This window comes from Micrasema longulum, unplaced genomic scaffold (assembly GCF_059751315.1).
Source record: "Micrasema longulum isolate JH-2025_06_02 unplaced genomic scaffold, ASM5975131v1 h1tg001149l, whole genome shotgun sequence".
Lineage (NCBI taxonomy): Eukaryota > Metazoa > Arthropoda > Insecta > Trichoptera > Brachycentridae > Micrasema > Micrasema longulum.
The window spans coordinates 373250-387142 of record NW_028278336.1 but is presented as its reverse complement, the minus strand read 5'-3'; the positions used below and the strand labels follow the sequence as shown (position 1 = coordinate 387142).

The 13893-nt window shown below is 33.3% G+C and overlaps 1 protein-coding gene across 3 annotated transcripts in view; it reads right to left on the bottom strand.

Moving 5' to 3' along the window:
* The window catches only part of puf (ubiquitinyl hydrolase 1 puf), a 53881-nt gene extending 40444 nt beyond the window's left edge, over positions 1-13437 (bottom strand). For 2 of the 3 annotated variants that reach the window (XM_088233800.1, XM_088233801.1), the window contains exons 1-17: positions 13226-13437; positions 12975-13071; positions 12003-12796; positions 11157-11428; positions 10640-10858; positions 10164-10373; positions 9848-9926; positions 9688-9763; positions 9488-9597; positions 8485-8701; positions 7436-7577; positions 6055-6315; positions 4977-5104; positions 4813-4891; positions 4036-4295; positions 2311-2485; positions 840-996 (exon numbers count right to left, since the gene is read on the bottom strand). In XM_088233800.1, the coding sequence (XP_088089926.1) occupies positions 840-996; positions 2311-2485; positions 4036-4295; positions 4813-4891; positions 4977-5104; positions 6055-6315; positions 7436-7577; positions 8485-8701; positions 9488-9597; positions 9688-9763; positions 9848-9926; positions 10164-10373; positions 10640-10858; positions 11157-11428; positions 12003-12796; positions 12975-13071; positions 13226-13286 (3337 nt within the window). In that variant the 5' untranslated portion in view covers positions 13287-13437. The remainder of the gene's footprint in view (positions 1-839; positions 997-2310; positions 2486-4035; positions 4296-4812; positions 4892-4976; positions 5105-6054; positions 6316-7435; positions 7578-8484; positions 8702-9487; positions 9598-9687; positions 9764-9847; positions 9927-10163; positions 10374-10639; positions 10859-11156; positions 11429-12002; positions 12797-12974; positions 13072-13225) is intronic. The other variant, XM_088233802.1, reaches the window with a different exon arrangement.
* Positions 13438-13893: the final 456 nt, after the last annotated feature.

The following is a 13893-nucleotide window of genomic DNA, read 5'->3' as shown; positions in this document are numbered from 1 at the left end:
AGCCCTGTAAATGCCTAGACTTCCATATTCCCTTCTCAAAAACGTTTTCCCTCTCTGTTGAAATAAATTTAAACTGTTCAAAATTGTTTCAACTTCTTTATTAGTGTTTGCTTTTTCTTTTTACATTTATTTTCTTGATTTTATTTACTGCAAAATATTTCTCTTTCTCATTTTTTTACATCATTATGTATTTTTATACATAAATAATGGTATACTATTTACCTAAGTATTAGTTTGAAATAAAAATACATTGATATATATTTAGTTTTTTTATTGTTTAGTGTTATTCAAAATTGTTTTCTTAGTTTTTTTTACTGGCTCAAAGTATTTCTAATACCAAATTATTATTTTTTCAATAATTTTATAACTGGTAATTTTTTTTTATATTGTTTATCTTTTTTAGACTTTCTTAATTCATAAATGAATATTTTTGTTTTCAATGCTTTGTATTACTTATAATTATAAACTTACATGTATGTATACTTAACAGTATTTGTAACTAATATTTAAAAGGCACTAAGTGCCGTTTATTTAAATAAAAATAACATAAATACGTGTGAAAGAAAATATATTTTATGCATTGTAATATATACAATAATATTATTCCTCTCTAATGGAGTGAAATGTTTATGTTTATAGAGTGAAATATTTAAATATATCTTGGGGTAATTACTACAACTAGGTACCTCAAAATCAGCATTTTTGAGTTACCCACCAAAAACACACATTTGTATCTTCCTCCGCAAATGCTAGAAATTGGCAAGTTGTGATTCGTTAAAATCATATTATGATGATATGTCTTAAGTGCATAAATTTATTTTAAAAGAAACAATATTTACCTGTATTATTAGCTTTCAAAGCAATTTTCCAGAGATGATCCATCGCCAGAACATGGGGATGATTCTGGTCCTTGGTATCTACTCCCCCTTGTCCCAGAGCCATCCGAGCCAGATTACAGAGTTGTTGGTACAAACTTAAACCCATTATACTAATTGTCTGAAAAGATACAATCATTCGACATTTTAAACAATACTACAGGTACCCTTTTTTCTATAGTAAATCCTTACTTCAATTTTTACTTTAGCATAAATATTCAATACCGCATTGTGGTGTGGATAACGTTCGTTCCAAGCAAAATCACGTTATCTGACAAACAGCATTTTTGTAAACTGTTATTAAATTATTTTATTTGTACTTAAATTGATAGTTGACTGAGATTAAAACAAAATATGTTGTTATGTTGCATCATAAAAACGCAATTACTTATAGGATCAGCGAAAGAATGGCTAAAAGGATCTACGGTGTGAATGTCGATGGGTGCAGAAAATGAGGAAGACCGAAAAAGACATGGCACGATCAAGTTCATCAAATACATAAAGATGGACATGTCAAGAGTAGGAATAATCAGCGTACATGCACGAGAAGATATATGAATGTAGAGGAAGCGAGGTCTGTATGCAAAGACAGAGTGACGTGGCATTCTATCCTCTCCGACTACCCCTACGGAGAAACGGCAAGATGGTTTGTCTGTAGAATTATAGCAATACAAAGATAAGTATTAACCAATATACCTGTGGCTTCGATCTAAAAATGCCAATGTCATAAATCATAATATTGCAGAAGACTAATAAATTATTCAGCCATTTTGTGGAGTAATAATTCTTTGACTTTTTTGGTAACTAACATTAACAACATATGTATTGTATAAAATAGTTAATTATGTACTGTATGAAAGATCTTAGCCAAAGATATATTGAACTAAATGTACAGTATATTTATAAATGAAATAAGTCATTCAATTTACAAGAAAATAATGCTTAAATTTAAAAAAGTAAAACCAATCAAACGGATATATATTGAACTCTTTAATTTGACAATATTTTTTTATTTTCCCATCTGCTAAAATAAAAAGACAGCTTGCCCACCACATGCCGTACACCGCATCTGAGGACTTATGTCTCCTTCGCGGTGTCTCTTAGATTATTACCTTAAATGTTTACACAAAAAAAGCTGACTAGAGCACCTTAAGAGATATCGGAAAAGGTGCTCACCTGGTAACTTACAAGAATAATTTATATGGAATACAGTAGTGAAATAAAATAAGAAAACCTTAATTAAACTAATTGAATGGTTTTATCACAATGCAACCGAACAAGTAATAATGTTTAGTCAGCAAATACAAATCAAAATCCATTGTAGTAGCAAGGGTTAATGCAGAAATCACAAAATAAATATAAAAGCGTGTTATTATTTTACTGTCGTGATAAAAATAAAAAGACAAATTGATATTTTCAAATTATAAAATCTTACCTCCGGATTAAGAGTAGGCATTTTTTCTATATACAGGTACTTGAGTGCATCTATACCGAGCGCGTGTTGTTCAGTAGACTTGGTGTGACTGAGAAGCCACGAGAACAGGCAGTCACTACACTCCGGGTCATGGGCTAAACATGTCCATAGTGTGTCTACTTGCTCTAATGTTAGCCTGGAATATACATAGGACGTGGTTAGAGAACTCCTCGACAAAGAAACAGCTGTGTTCTGAATCAGCCGGCATTATTGTTAGGAGGAATTTGTGGATTTATGTAGTTCATTTTTAGAATATCATACATTTTCAAGAAACTTCGCCATACAATTTAATGCTCCAATTTTTACCGCGCGTAAGAAAACATTTTTTAAAATCTAATTTCCCATAGAATTACCTCATTACCTTCCAACGAGAACTTTCTCAAACAAACTGGAATATGAAAATATTACAACATAGATGGAGAACATTTTAGAGAAAGAAATATGTAAGCCTAGGCATTTATACGGCTTATGAACTGTCATTGGGTGGATTATGCGGCCACTTTATATTCTGTAACATTCACCATTTTTGGACACCCACACTTCTTCAATTCTTCTATCCATTGATTTTTATGAAGTTAAAGAATTGAAACTTGTATTGATGTGGGTTAGATCCAGACTGAATTATTTCACCTACTAGGCAATGCCTGAAAACTTTAAAAAAAATATATACTTCTTTTTGGACCAGTTGGTTTAATCAACAATGAATTCTCTCTAACAATCGGCAGCTCCCAGTCTTTGTCTGCAAACATTTTAATTTTTGGAAAACTCAAAATAGTGTTGACTAAACTAGAATATTGTGCATAAATTTGATGATGCCCAAAACTATATTTTAACATTGTTATCATGGACATAATATTTATGAAGAAAAAAACATATCAAAATTTAAAATAATGGTCAAGACATATGTGATAAACAATTTATAAATTAAATATATTTGCAATGTTATTATTAGAACACACATAACAATATGTATGATATGTGTGCCCTACTTTAAGATTTAAATAAAAATAAAAAAAAGATAATAACTGTATGATAAAAAACTTATATTAAACGCATGAAAAAAAAACATTTGCAAACTTATGTTTGACCATAGTAAAGCAGATTTCATAGACCAACTTGGAGGAAAAAGTGACAACAAATAAAAATAAAAGATAGATTTTAAAAATCTTATTTTTTAAAACACATGGCTCAAAAAATTGTTTCTGGTTATCTGAAGAGTGCTTAATATATTGAACACATTTAAATGTATCATTAAGTGAGTCTGCCTGCTTTCGATTCCCGGTATGGTTGACGTGAAATATTGATTTAAAACAGTGTTTTTACACTAGAATCCCTGGACTGGCACCTGAAGCGTAAGACTGGCCATCATACCGTCACATATTTTTTGTATATATAAAATAAATATTAGCATTCTTATAAATACCAAAATATTTCAATTTTGGTTGCCATTTTCAACAAGTTGTAAATAACTCGCTATTAGAAAAAGGAAATCAAGTGGGAGTAAACCGGGGTTCGAACATCGGACCTCTGTTTCGTGAGTCCGCACAACACTATTATTCAATAATTCATGTAACAAAAGTGATCTAATATACGTTTCTATTGATGTACCAATACAGTGCTCTATGCACCATAGAAAAGAATGATGATGATTATTTAAAATAAAATATACCCATATAAAGCGTTTACCTAAAATTACTTGGTGACCCCAATGGTGAAAATATAGTAGTTAAAAACTGCAGCCTGACAGTTATTTCCGAGATGTGGGAGAAGAGAGGTGAGATAAGACCAGTCTGGGCTAGGAGAAGGTTGGGCTGGCTTAGGGTTCCGGTAGGCTGCTCCGTTACGCTTTTAGGGGGCGGACTACTGACCAAGTTGTTCATATAATGTTTCAAATCATTGAAGAACAACTCCATCATTTTGTGCTCTCTTTCTGCCCAAAGTACCACCTGCAATAAAACAAATTATTTTTATTTTCGCATCTTATGTAGATAAATTTTATCACAAATTTTACACTAAATAGAAATAGATAATTAAATAAGAAATACATCGAAAATAAAAATAAAGGGAACATTAAAAAAATTTAAATGTGACAATGAATATGTATGTGTAATTTATGGTTTTTAAAGTGCATATAAAAGGAAGTCCTTTGCAGATCAGATTGAAGTTCTTTGTTGACAATTCAAGATAACCCTAACATTTTCTAAAAAATTATGTATTATCAAATTCAATGCACAATTTTTTTAACAAAAAAATAATTTGGATCAAAAAGCGTGTAAACCATAGTATCAAAATACTTAAGATTTCGTATTTTCTATGAGTAGTTATGAAGAGTTATCATTTATGTAAATCTATTATGTATGTTAAGCAAAACATTGATATAAAACATATATGGTGCATGTATTACTAGTTGGAAAATAGTGTGTAATTGACTAAAATTATATTAATTCAAAAATAAAAACATACCTGATGCATATCCATCCCTCGAAGTTGTTGAAATGAAGAGAATAACTTGGGCAACAAGCGTAGAGAAACTGCCACAGACCTGTACATACATTCATTTTGATATTGATGTATTTTAGTTAATATGATAAAAAAACAATTTATGGGGTTTTTTCCTAATAATTTACCTGTGATTTGATAAATTATCCAAGCATCCTTCAATAAATTTAAAGCGTATAAATTTATCTGTATTGTATCCTAGTAAAGTACATAAAGCTTTCTCAGCTTCAAGAGCTAAATCCTCTCCTAGTTGTTTCTATAAAAATAAAAATAAACATTAAAAATTTCAATTTAACAATAATATTTTAGTCAATTTTTTTAAAAAATATTTTGAGTATTTCCAAATGTTTATACACAAGATCTAAATTTCCCTCCTGAGGAAATTATTAAGATTGACTGCCTTCCAACAGGTTAATTAATTGATCCATACGAATGAATATATAAATAGTGAATTAATTAGGTGAAACTGCAACGTTCCCAGAAAAACAGGTTGCCTGTGTTAAAATATACACCAAAACACAATAAAATTTCAGATGTGTAGTAAAGATATAGGAGTAAAGCTGGGTTCACACAAGGACAATACAATAGACAGGATAATATTGTCCTGTTCCAGCTCGGTGAACAGCCTCAAATGCGCAGGACAGGACATTGAGACAATATGACAATTTGACCATAGTTCTCACGCAGAACGCTGCGAAAATGAATAGATGACGATGCGCATCATGAGTGGGTTTGCGAAAAATATTTTTTTATTTTATAACAAGATGTATTGGAATTATTGGAGGAAGAAATAAATAATAATAAAAAAAGAATAAGTGAAATTTGACATTTCCATAGCAGCTACAATCGCCTCTGCCACGTTTTCTCTGCACTGTTTGTCCCTATAAGTTAAGCCAACGATGTGCCATTAGCAGTCGTGTTCGCTATATGTATATACATATTAACTTTGGAAATTCTTTCGGAAGCCATCTATGTGACAGTTTTTGGCAGAAAACATACTAGTCCTACCGTGCGCGTTCACACAAGGTCAATGCGGCCGAGCGCGGTGGTGGGGGTAATCAATTGTCCTATGACGATAGCCTGCCCGCCTATCTCTATGACAATGTTTCGGGCCATTGTCCTGTCCTCCAAATTTCTGTCCACAAGAGGACAATAATGCTGGGACAGGTCCTCCCGTGAACCCTACTTAAGTATTTTTACACTTACAATATACTGGTCTTGCAATAGGTCCCAGAGCAGGGTGTTGCCGGGCTTGCAGACATGGTCCATCTTGAGGTTGAAGTGCAGAGTGTGGGCATCCAGGTCGCGGTGCTTGGTGAGGCCAGTCAGGCAGTCCGAGGGGTCTAGCCCCGGGTTGTGCGAGCACACTGCGCTGTGCTGGATCCCACGGAAACCCAAACCCGAGTAGCTAGGCTCCATCATGCCGGTGAGGCCGGGATTCACGCGATAGTTGCCTATGCACTGCGCCTGGAAATGTATCCAATCGTTGTAAATATACGACTTATAGATGTAGTTTTGGGGCCAGGCTGCGAAACTTCAGAGGAACATTCGTGGTGGAAAACTTTTTTTTTAAAATCCTAATAATTTTTTTCCAAAAACTATTTTCTTGGAACATTTTTTTTTTCTAAATCTCAAAATCGAGTAAATCCATAATTTTTCAGACTAGCATCCCTTCCGCAAAAAACCAAACTTTGTTTATAGAATACTTTTATCCCAAATAAAAGGAGTGAACTTTTAATCAACTGCATTTTTATAAAATCGACGATTGTCAATAATATGCTCAATTGCAATCTCTTTTTATTTGGCGATTTAACTTCACCGGTTCTTAAATATCGTAACAAAGTATATTTTACGGAATGCATCCCAATACCGGTCTGCTCGGATACTGTGTGAATGGCACAAGTTTGTGAGATATAAGGGTTCTCAGATATTATTTTTTTATATATATTAATAACCATAGTGCATTGAGGTTTGTGTACCACCTATTAAAATTATTAACACCAATATTCCATTATTTTATATACATAGTACAGTATCTATATCATTAATTTATAAAAATACATTATTGTTACGATTCGAATGCTTACCTGTCCTCTTTTGTTCTTTACAATTGGTGATAGTGAATTTGAACATATCGATTGAACATCCTTTTTATCTCAGGGTTAGAATGGGTTAACATCTTGTAAAGCAAGCGCTATGCGAGACAGTGAACGAGGTACTGATGTATTATAAAATAGACACCCTAGCCATGAGCACCGCGGGGAAAGAGTTATGCGCAAGACGAACCTAATTTCGTACTGTAGTAGATCGTTACATTGGATCAAGAATAGTGACTGATACTTGAGAAATTATCATCTTTGAGAGAATGTGCAGAATGATTGGTAAGTAAAATTTTATATACTATCCAGAGAGCCCAATGTCTCTGGGTATGAACTGAACTAATATTTTATTTATGAATCTTTTATTTTTTTATCAATCGCATCAAAGAGAAAAAGTGTTTCTAACCCTTGGTGTTGAAAATATCCAAAGTAGTACCTATCTACTAACAATTAAATAAATTGAAAATGCATTTCATAATAAAACAAACCTGAGCAGCAAGCCTGGCCAGTTCTTCTTCAAGGCCAGATTCTTCACCATCAAAATCAGCCATGTTTTTATCAGACTTATTCGTCATAGCTGACGACAAACTTGCTTCTCCATCGTCTCCACTCATGAGTTCCATTAATTGCCTGGAAGAAGATTTCAGAAACAGTGATAAAATTACTAAAATTAAAAATATCTCTTATGCAAGTTCAATACTGCGGAAGAATCGTTAATTTGATTTCATGAAAAAATAAAATCAAAAAAATAAATTTAAAAGTAGTTTATTTTGTGTTGTTGATTTACATTAGCAAATCTATTTTTTACTATCGTATGCGTCTATATAAAATTAATTGTGGCAGTTATGTATGGCGTATTTACTGTATTGCCTTTACACAAATCGAGTAAAGATTTAATTTAATAAAATAAAGGAATTTGCGCGGTATTTATTGCTTATTTAGTGAAGATGATTCATTCGCGGTATTGTGTTTAATCGAATGCAAGAAATCTGTTGATCAATTTCGAAAATTAAATATACCAATAAATACAGCTTGTCCCATTCAACTAAAAATGCAAAAAAAAAAAACAATTTCGATTTTTTTGGTTCATACTTGGCTGAACTTACATAGACAATATGTTATGTATACTGAATATTAAGAAAATGAAAACATCCCACTAATGTCCTTTTATATACATACTACACAATAATGACTGTTAAAATAATACTACCACCATCACGCCATTGCTCCGTAGGGGTAGGCAGAGACGGTGGACCGTCACATATCCTGATGTACATTCCTAGCTTTTTCCACATTCAGATTTAAATAATAAATACTTAAAAATGATAGATTTTCCCCCTCCCTACTAAAATCCAAATCCTACTCAATTCTCCTAAACTTCCTATCTTTAAATTCCCATTAAGATTTCTTAAAATAAGACTTATTCCTCTGCGATGTCCAACCATCTTGACCTGATATTGGTAAAATACTAAAACAGTGATATGACGCCCACTTAAAAAAAACAACTGCAGTATTTTTGTGCAAATAAATAATATACCTAGCATCAATAGTATCACAAAGCGTCGGACATTGGTGGATGTTCTGTCCACATGTGCCATCTCCCTCAAGCAGTGTCGCTGCATCCCGTCCTGTAGTTCTACGGAGAGTGGCTCCAGTAGGAAGCTGGCAGACGTCAGCTTCACTTCCGGAAGTTTCTTCCTCAGCATCGGATATGGACTCGATCAGCTCGCCAAGTTCCACTTTTGAAATATCAGCTGTAAGGGTAAAACAATTTATGTTTGCAAAGCCGGGGCATTTGTCATATTAAACTGTAGAAATATGGACATATTTTCAAAGATTCTAAATCATTCTTATAAAAAATCCCTATAAAAATGCGTCCTATACAGCATGTTATAAATAATATACTCTGGATGGCGATTCTTATTTTCTAACTAAAACGTATTAAAGAACAGTAGAAAAAAGCATAGAAGCTAAGTTGGCAGGACAATAATATTTCTATTAGGAATTATTCTAAAAATTATATTTTTCAACAAAACTCATTCCATCTCAAATCATATTCATACATTTAAATGTAACAACAAAATATATTTAAATTAAGAGCGCAATAATGGCAGTTTGATATTTTTTGTTAGGAAAAACAACAGAAAATAGTTGATCATAGCCATACTAAAAAAAAAATGTTGGGTGAATAAGTAAATACCTATGTATGTAATTTGGTAATATTTCAAATAAACATATTTCGTTAGTTTGCAGACTGGCTAGATATCCTTCCCAGGGAGTTATTTGGATCTAATTTTTTTGCGACAGATAGGGAAAACATTTTTGAGAAGAAAAATATGGAAGTCTAGGCATTTACATGGCTTATGACCTGTCATTGGCTCATAAGCCCTGTAAATGCCTAGACTTTCATATTACCTTCTTAAAAATGTTTTCTCTCTATATTGCAACAAATTTAGATATCTCGTTAGATTCATAAAATAATCCAAGGGCTCAATTACAAATAATGAATTCATTTAAAAAACACCACAAACCAAACATACCTCGTCTAGTATTTTTTCTTTTCCTAAGAACTTTCTTCTTAGGAGGCCTCCTGATATCTTCTACGCCACTACTGATACTGCCTGAACTAGCACCATCATCTTTAGCACGCCTACAAATAAATAACGTAGTTATAATAAAATAATGAACTGAAATAAACATCGACAACCCATATTTTATAGGAAAAGTGATATTAATATACTTCTGTGAATTTTTTGATGTCTCTCCTTCTTTCTTTCCAGTATTTTCAGGTTCTCGGAGCCACTTTTGATCGGCAACTGCGGAGATATAAACAAAGTAAAGTTACAATTTCGACAATACATGGTACTTTAACATAGTTATACCATAATGTGTCGTATTACCTGAATTTAGGGCTTGCTGTTTTGATTGTTTTCTAGGTGTTGGTCCAGTTTCTTCGCCTGAAGAACTTAATTCTTCACACTATAAAAAAAGTTTTATTTTAAAACTATAAACTTTAAAAAATTTACTACCTGTTACTATTGAGAAAGCTGGATATTGTAGGAAGGATAAATTATTTGTCAACAAGATAGACCCGGGGAAAATTGTAGTAAAATTGTATTTATTTGTTGAAAAACTCAAACCTAATTTATGCAGCTAAAACACACTAACCGCAATGCATACAATCAAACATATTCAAATACGAGGTTCGAATATTACCTGGTCCTCATCTGAATTGGTGGGATCCATGCTGACGCTGGCTTCTGAGGAAGAGTCATGGTGAAGGAGGGCACAGGGGGGCACGTGGGCGTGTGGGAGGACCGTGGCCTGGGGCGGCCGGCTGTCCAGGGAGGCCCCCGCCAGGGCTGCGGCCGCTTGGGAGCTCCGAGACCACATTACTCGCATAAGAGCCGACGCTAAATACAGGCTCTGAAAAAATAGAACATATGATGATTTTGAAAAAAAAAAACTATTTTAAGTTACTTAGTGAGGCCATATTTCCAAATGCCCTGCACTTTCGTATCAGTCATTAGAAATTATTTATATCGATTTTTAGGAAGCTGTAATATTCAAATTTGATGAATTTTTTAGCCGCAAGTTTAATTGAGATGTTTTACGTTCACAGCTCTTGGGGTGATTTTCACAAAAACAGAGCTATATTAAGCATACAAAGCTATTATTGATTTTAAAAATACCTGTTCACTGTGTTCGCGGGGTGGCAAACTGCACAATAATTGATAGAGGTGAGAGCATGGTCCGGCTGCCAAGTTCTTGATGAAGCCGGGAAGTAAATCGTACACCTGTTTACTGCAATGCTTTAGCTGGGCTGCCTGCCATATCAGATCAATATGCTCATTTGTGATCCTATTCTCCACAGCGAGGAATTTTAAAATAATGTGAGCTTGCTTGACAACCTAAAAAAAAACAAATAGTAAGCAAAGAGAAACGGTACTTGCATTTTAAAATAACTGCTTCAGTGTTGAGCTATTGGAAGCAGCTCAATGTAAATGCACCAAAATATTGACAAAAGCGACCTGTTTCTGAACTCAATATGTACATCACACCCATATATTTTTAGAATGAGTAAATATCTTATTAAATTAAACTAACATAGTTTACTATTTTTTTAATAAATTAATACTGCGGCACAGGTTTTGCTGTAAGATATTCATACACATTAAAAAAAGATGTATTTTCCAAAAGAATAAATACCTCAACATGAAGATTAGGTCCAAATAGATGTTGCATTATTTGATTGGAACATAACCACTGTGCTAACTGCTGCCCGACAGAGTCTGCCTCCATTACAGGTTCACTGGCACACATTTCATTAAACATAGATATTTGAGTGTTTATTTGTGTAATACCGGCTAGCCTCATGGTCAGAGTTGAACTGCTAAAGTACTTAAAGGCTAAATCTAAACCATCGCTGTCAAATGAGATTGGAGAATCCATAGGATCCTTTACTGCACCCCACATAAAATCTGGAAAAATAACAAAGGCTAAGTATTATCTTCAACGAGAGTGTCTGTTTTTTACATATCGTATTATCAGCGCAATGATTTTTTGAAGTTTTGTATTTCTGAAATAACTCTGCGTGTGACGTCAGAGGTTGTTCTCTGTTAGTTCTTCCCATTGGTTCGTTTACAGTAAGCCAACCAGATATCCTTCACAGCTGTCACATCATTGGTTGGTTCATATGAACCAGTTACATCAATCAAAGTAGTGCATTTTTATTAAAATTTTTTTTTTGTACATTTTCAAGAAACTTAGCAGTATAATTTAATGCTTTAATTTTTACCGCGCTCAAGAAAACATTTTTTGTATCCAATTTCCCATAGGACTATTCTGCCAAGTACTGTTTTCTTGTGTGAAACCATACCACATATCTGCCATGGGTTCAATATTTTACAAGATTAAGGTTAAATATTAACTTTTTAACTACATGGAATGTCCTCTAAGTTGTGTATTCAGTTGATATATGAAAAGTTCACTAAATCCGTTTTGATATGTAATCGATTATTGAAAACACTTAAAACATGACCACAAAGAACTTACCAGCCATAGTTTTGACTCCGGCGAGTCTTAATTCCTTATCTTCTAGACTACACATATACTTCAACACTTTGCTTCGAAGGGGAAGGAAGAACTGCGTGACGGCTCTGTAGTTCAGCCAAAGCTTCAGGTCTCCCACAGCCGACACGATAGCATGCGCCATAGACACCGGCAAATTATCCGAAGTTGCACTTTCGAACACAGACATCATGGCGCAAATACCTCCGGTTTTACAAAATAAATTCACATTCCGGAGGAGATAAACAGGGATTTCAGTATCGTGCAAATCGCAGAAGCAACTCAAATTAGTTATTTCTTGGGGCGATAAATCGTCTAATCTACTGAAGGCTGAATGTTTACAGGCTATGTATAAGGGAAAGTTTAATAAAAATATTTTTGATACTAAGTGCATGAGCTTCTCTTTGTGTTCCATGGACCAAGATTCCGCTTCTTCCGAGCCCTCACTCGCCACGCTCTCCTCAACAGAGTTCTCATTAACAATATTAGATGTGGAGGGGGTACTCGTTTCATCCGCGGGAGGTGCATCCTCGCCCTCAATACTGTCCGGTGGTTTTTCTGAAGATTTTTCATCTGGAGTGCTTTCGACATCAGTGACTGTTTTACCAACTGTATCTGCCAACGCTTCCTCAACCTTTTTCTCGGCGATTTGAGTGGTGGCTAGAAGTTCGCTTTTGAGAAATTTCAGTTGGCATACGGAGAGATAAAGAATGCTCTGAACTACTAAATTAAACCGGTCGAAATTTTTCATATCTTCCCTGTAGAAACACATGCACTGCCTGCAAGATAAAAATAAATGTTACAGATCGGACTATTTAATAATTTTAATATTGTAATGAGAACAATGTAACCCAAATACTAAAATAATTGGCAGAGTACTCTGACTTTTCTCTGCAAAATAAAATCTTGAAAATATAAGGATAAGAGACATTTCAGTCATAATATTGCGCATAATACCTTTGAGGCCATGATAGCACATAAGATGATACGATATCCACCTCCGATTTACTTAGCAGAGGGTACTGAGAAACATCTGCATTTAATCTTGCCTCACCTGAAATAAATATATTTTTCAAATCATTTACTGAGAATACAGGTGACAACTCATATTGAATATGTTGTATTTGTTTATGTAACCTAATACATTCAGAACTAGGCACAAAATAATCAAATAAATGTAAAGAGGATTGAACAACAATATTTCATACATGTCACTAGCAGCTGTGAAAACTCGGAACAAGCTTCACACATTTTATAAAACAATCGCATAAATAAATTAATATTTTACGATTGTCATTTAAGCTTTTTTAACACTTGTACTTCATTTTAATTTTATTTTGTTTATTGTCGTAGTACTATAAATTCACTCAAACGTCAAATATCATTGGTAATCCACCATTGTTGTCAAATATTCTTTTTCGAGGTTGTTCAATATATCTTTGGTACCTACTTTCATTCTAGACAGGAACCATAATATTTATTTTTACAGATCGAAAATAAAATGGTCCATGCCAATACCGGCTAAATGAAATCCATACATACGGAAAATAACAAATTTCGTTTTTTAAAGTAAATTGGCGTATCAACATCACACATATTCAATTGGCAGCATCCAAATTTAGAAGAAGGCGTAAACTGGTATATTTGATTTATTAAATTTTGTGGTATGTAAATCAATGGAAAAACAGATTTCTAATCTATACACTCATATTTGAAACGTATGAAAACGATCACCGTCATAAATAGGGAAATAAATTTCTCTAATCTAAAAATAAAAATTACTCTAATAATATCACATGCTAATGAAATTAGTCAAAAATGAGCAATAATATCTGTCATTAGAATATGGCTTCTTACATTATTCTGTTTTATTTGT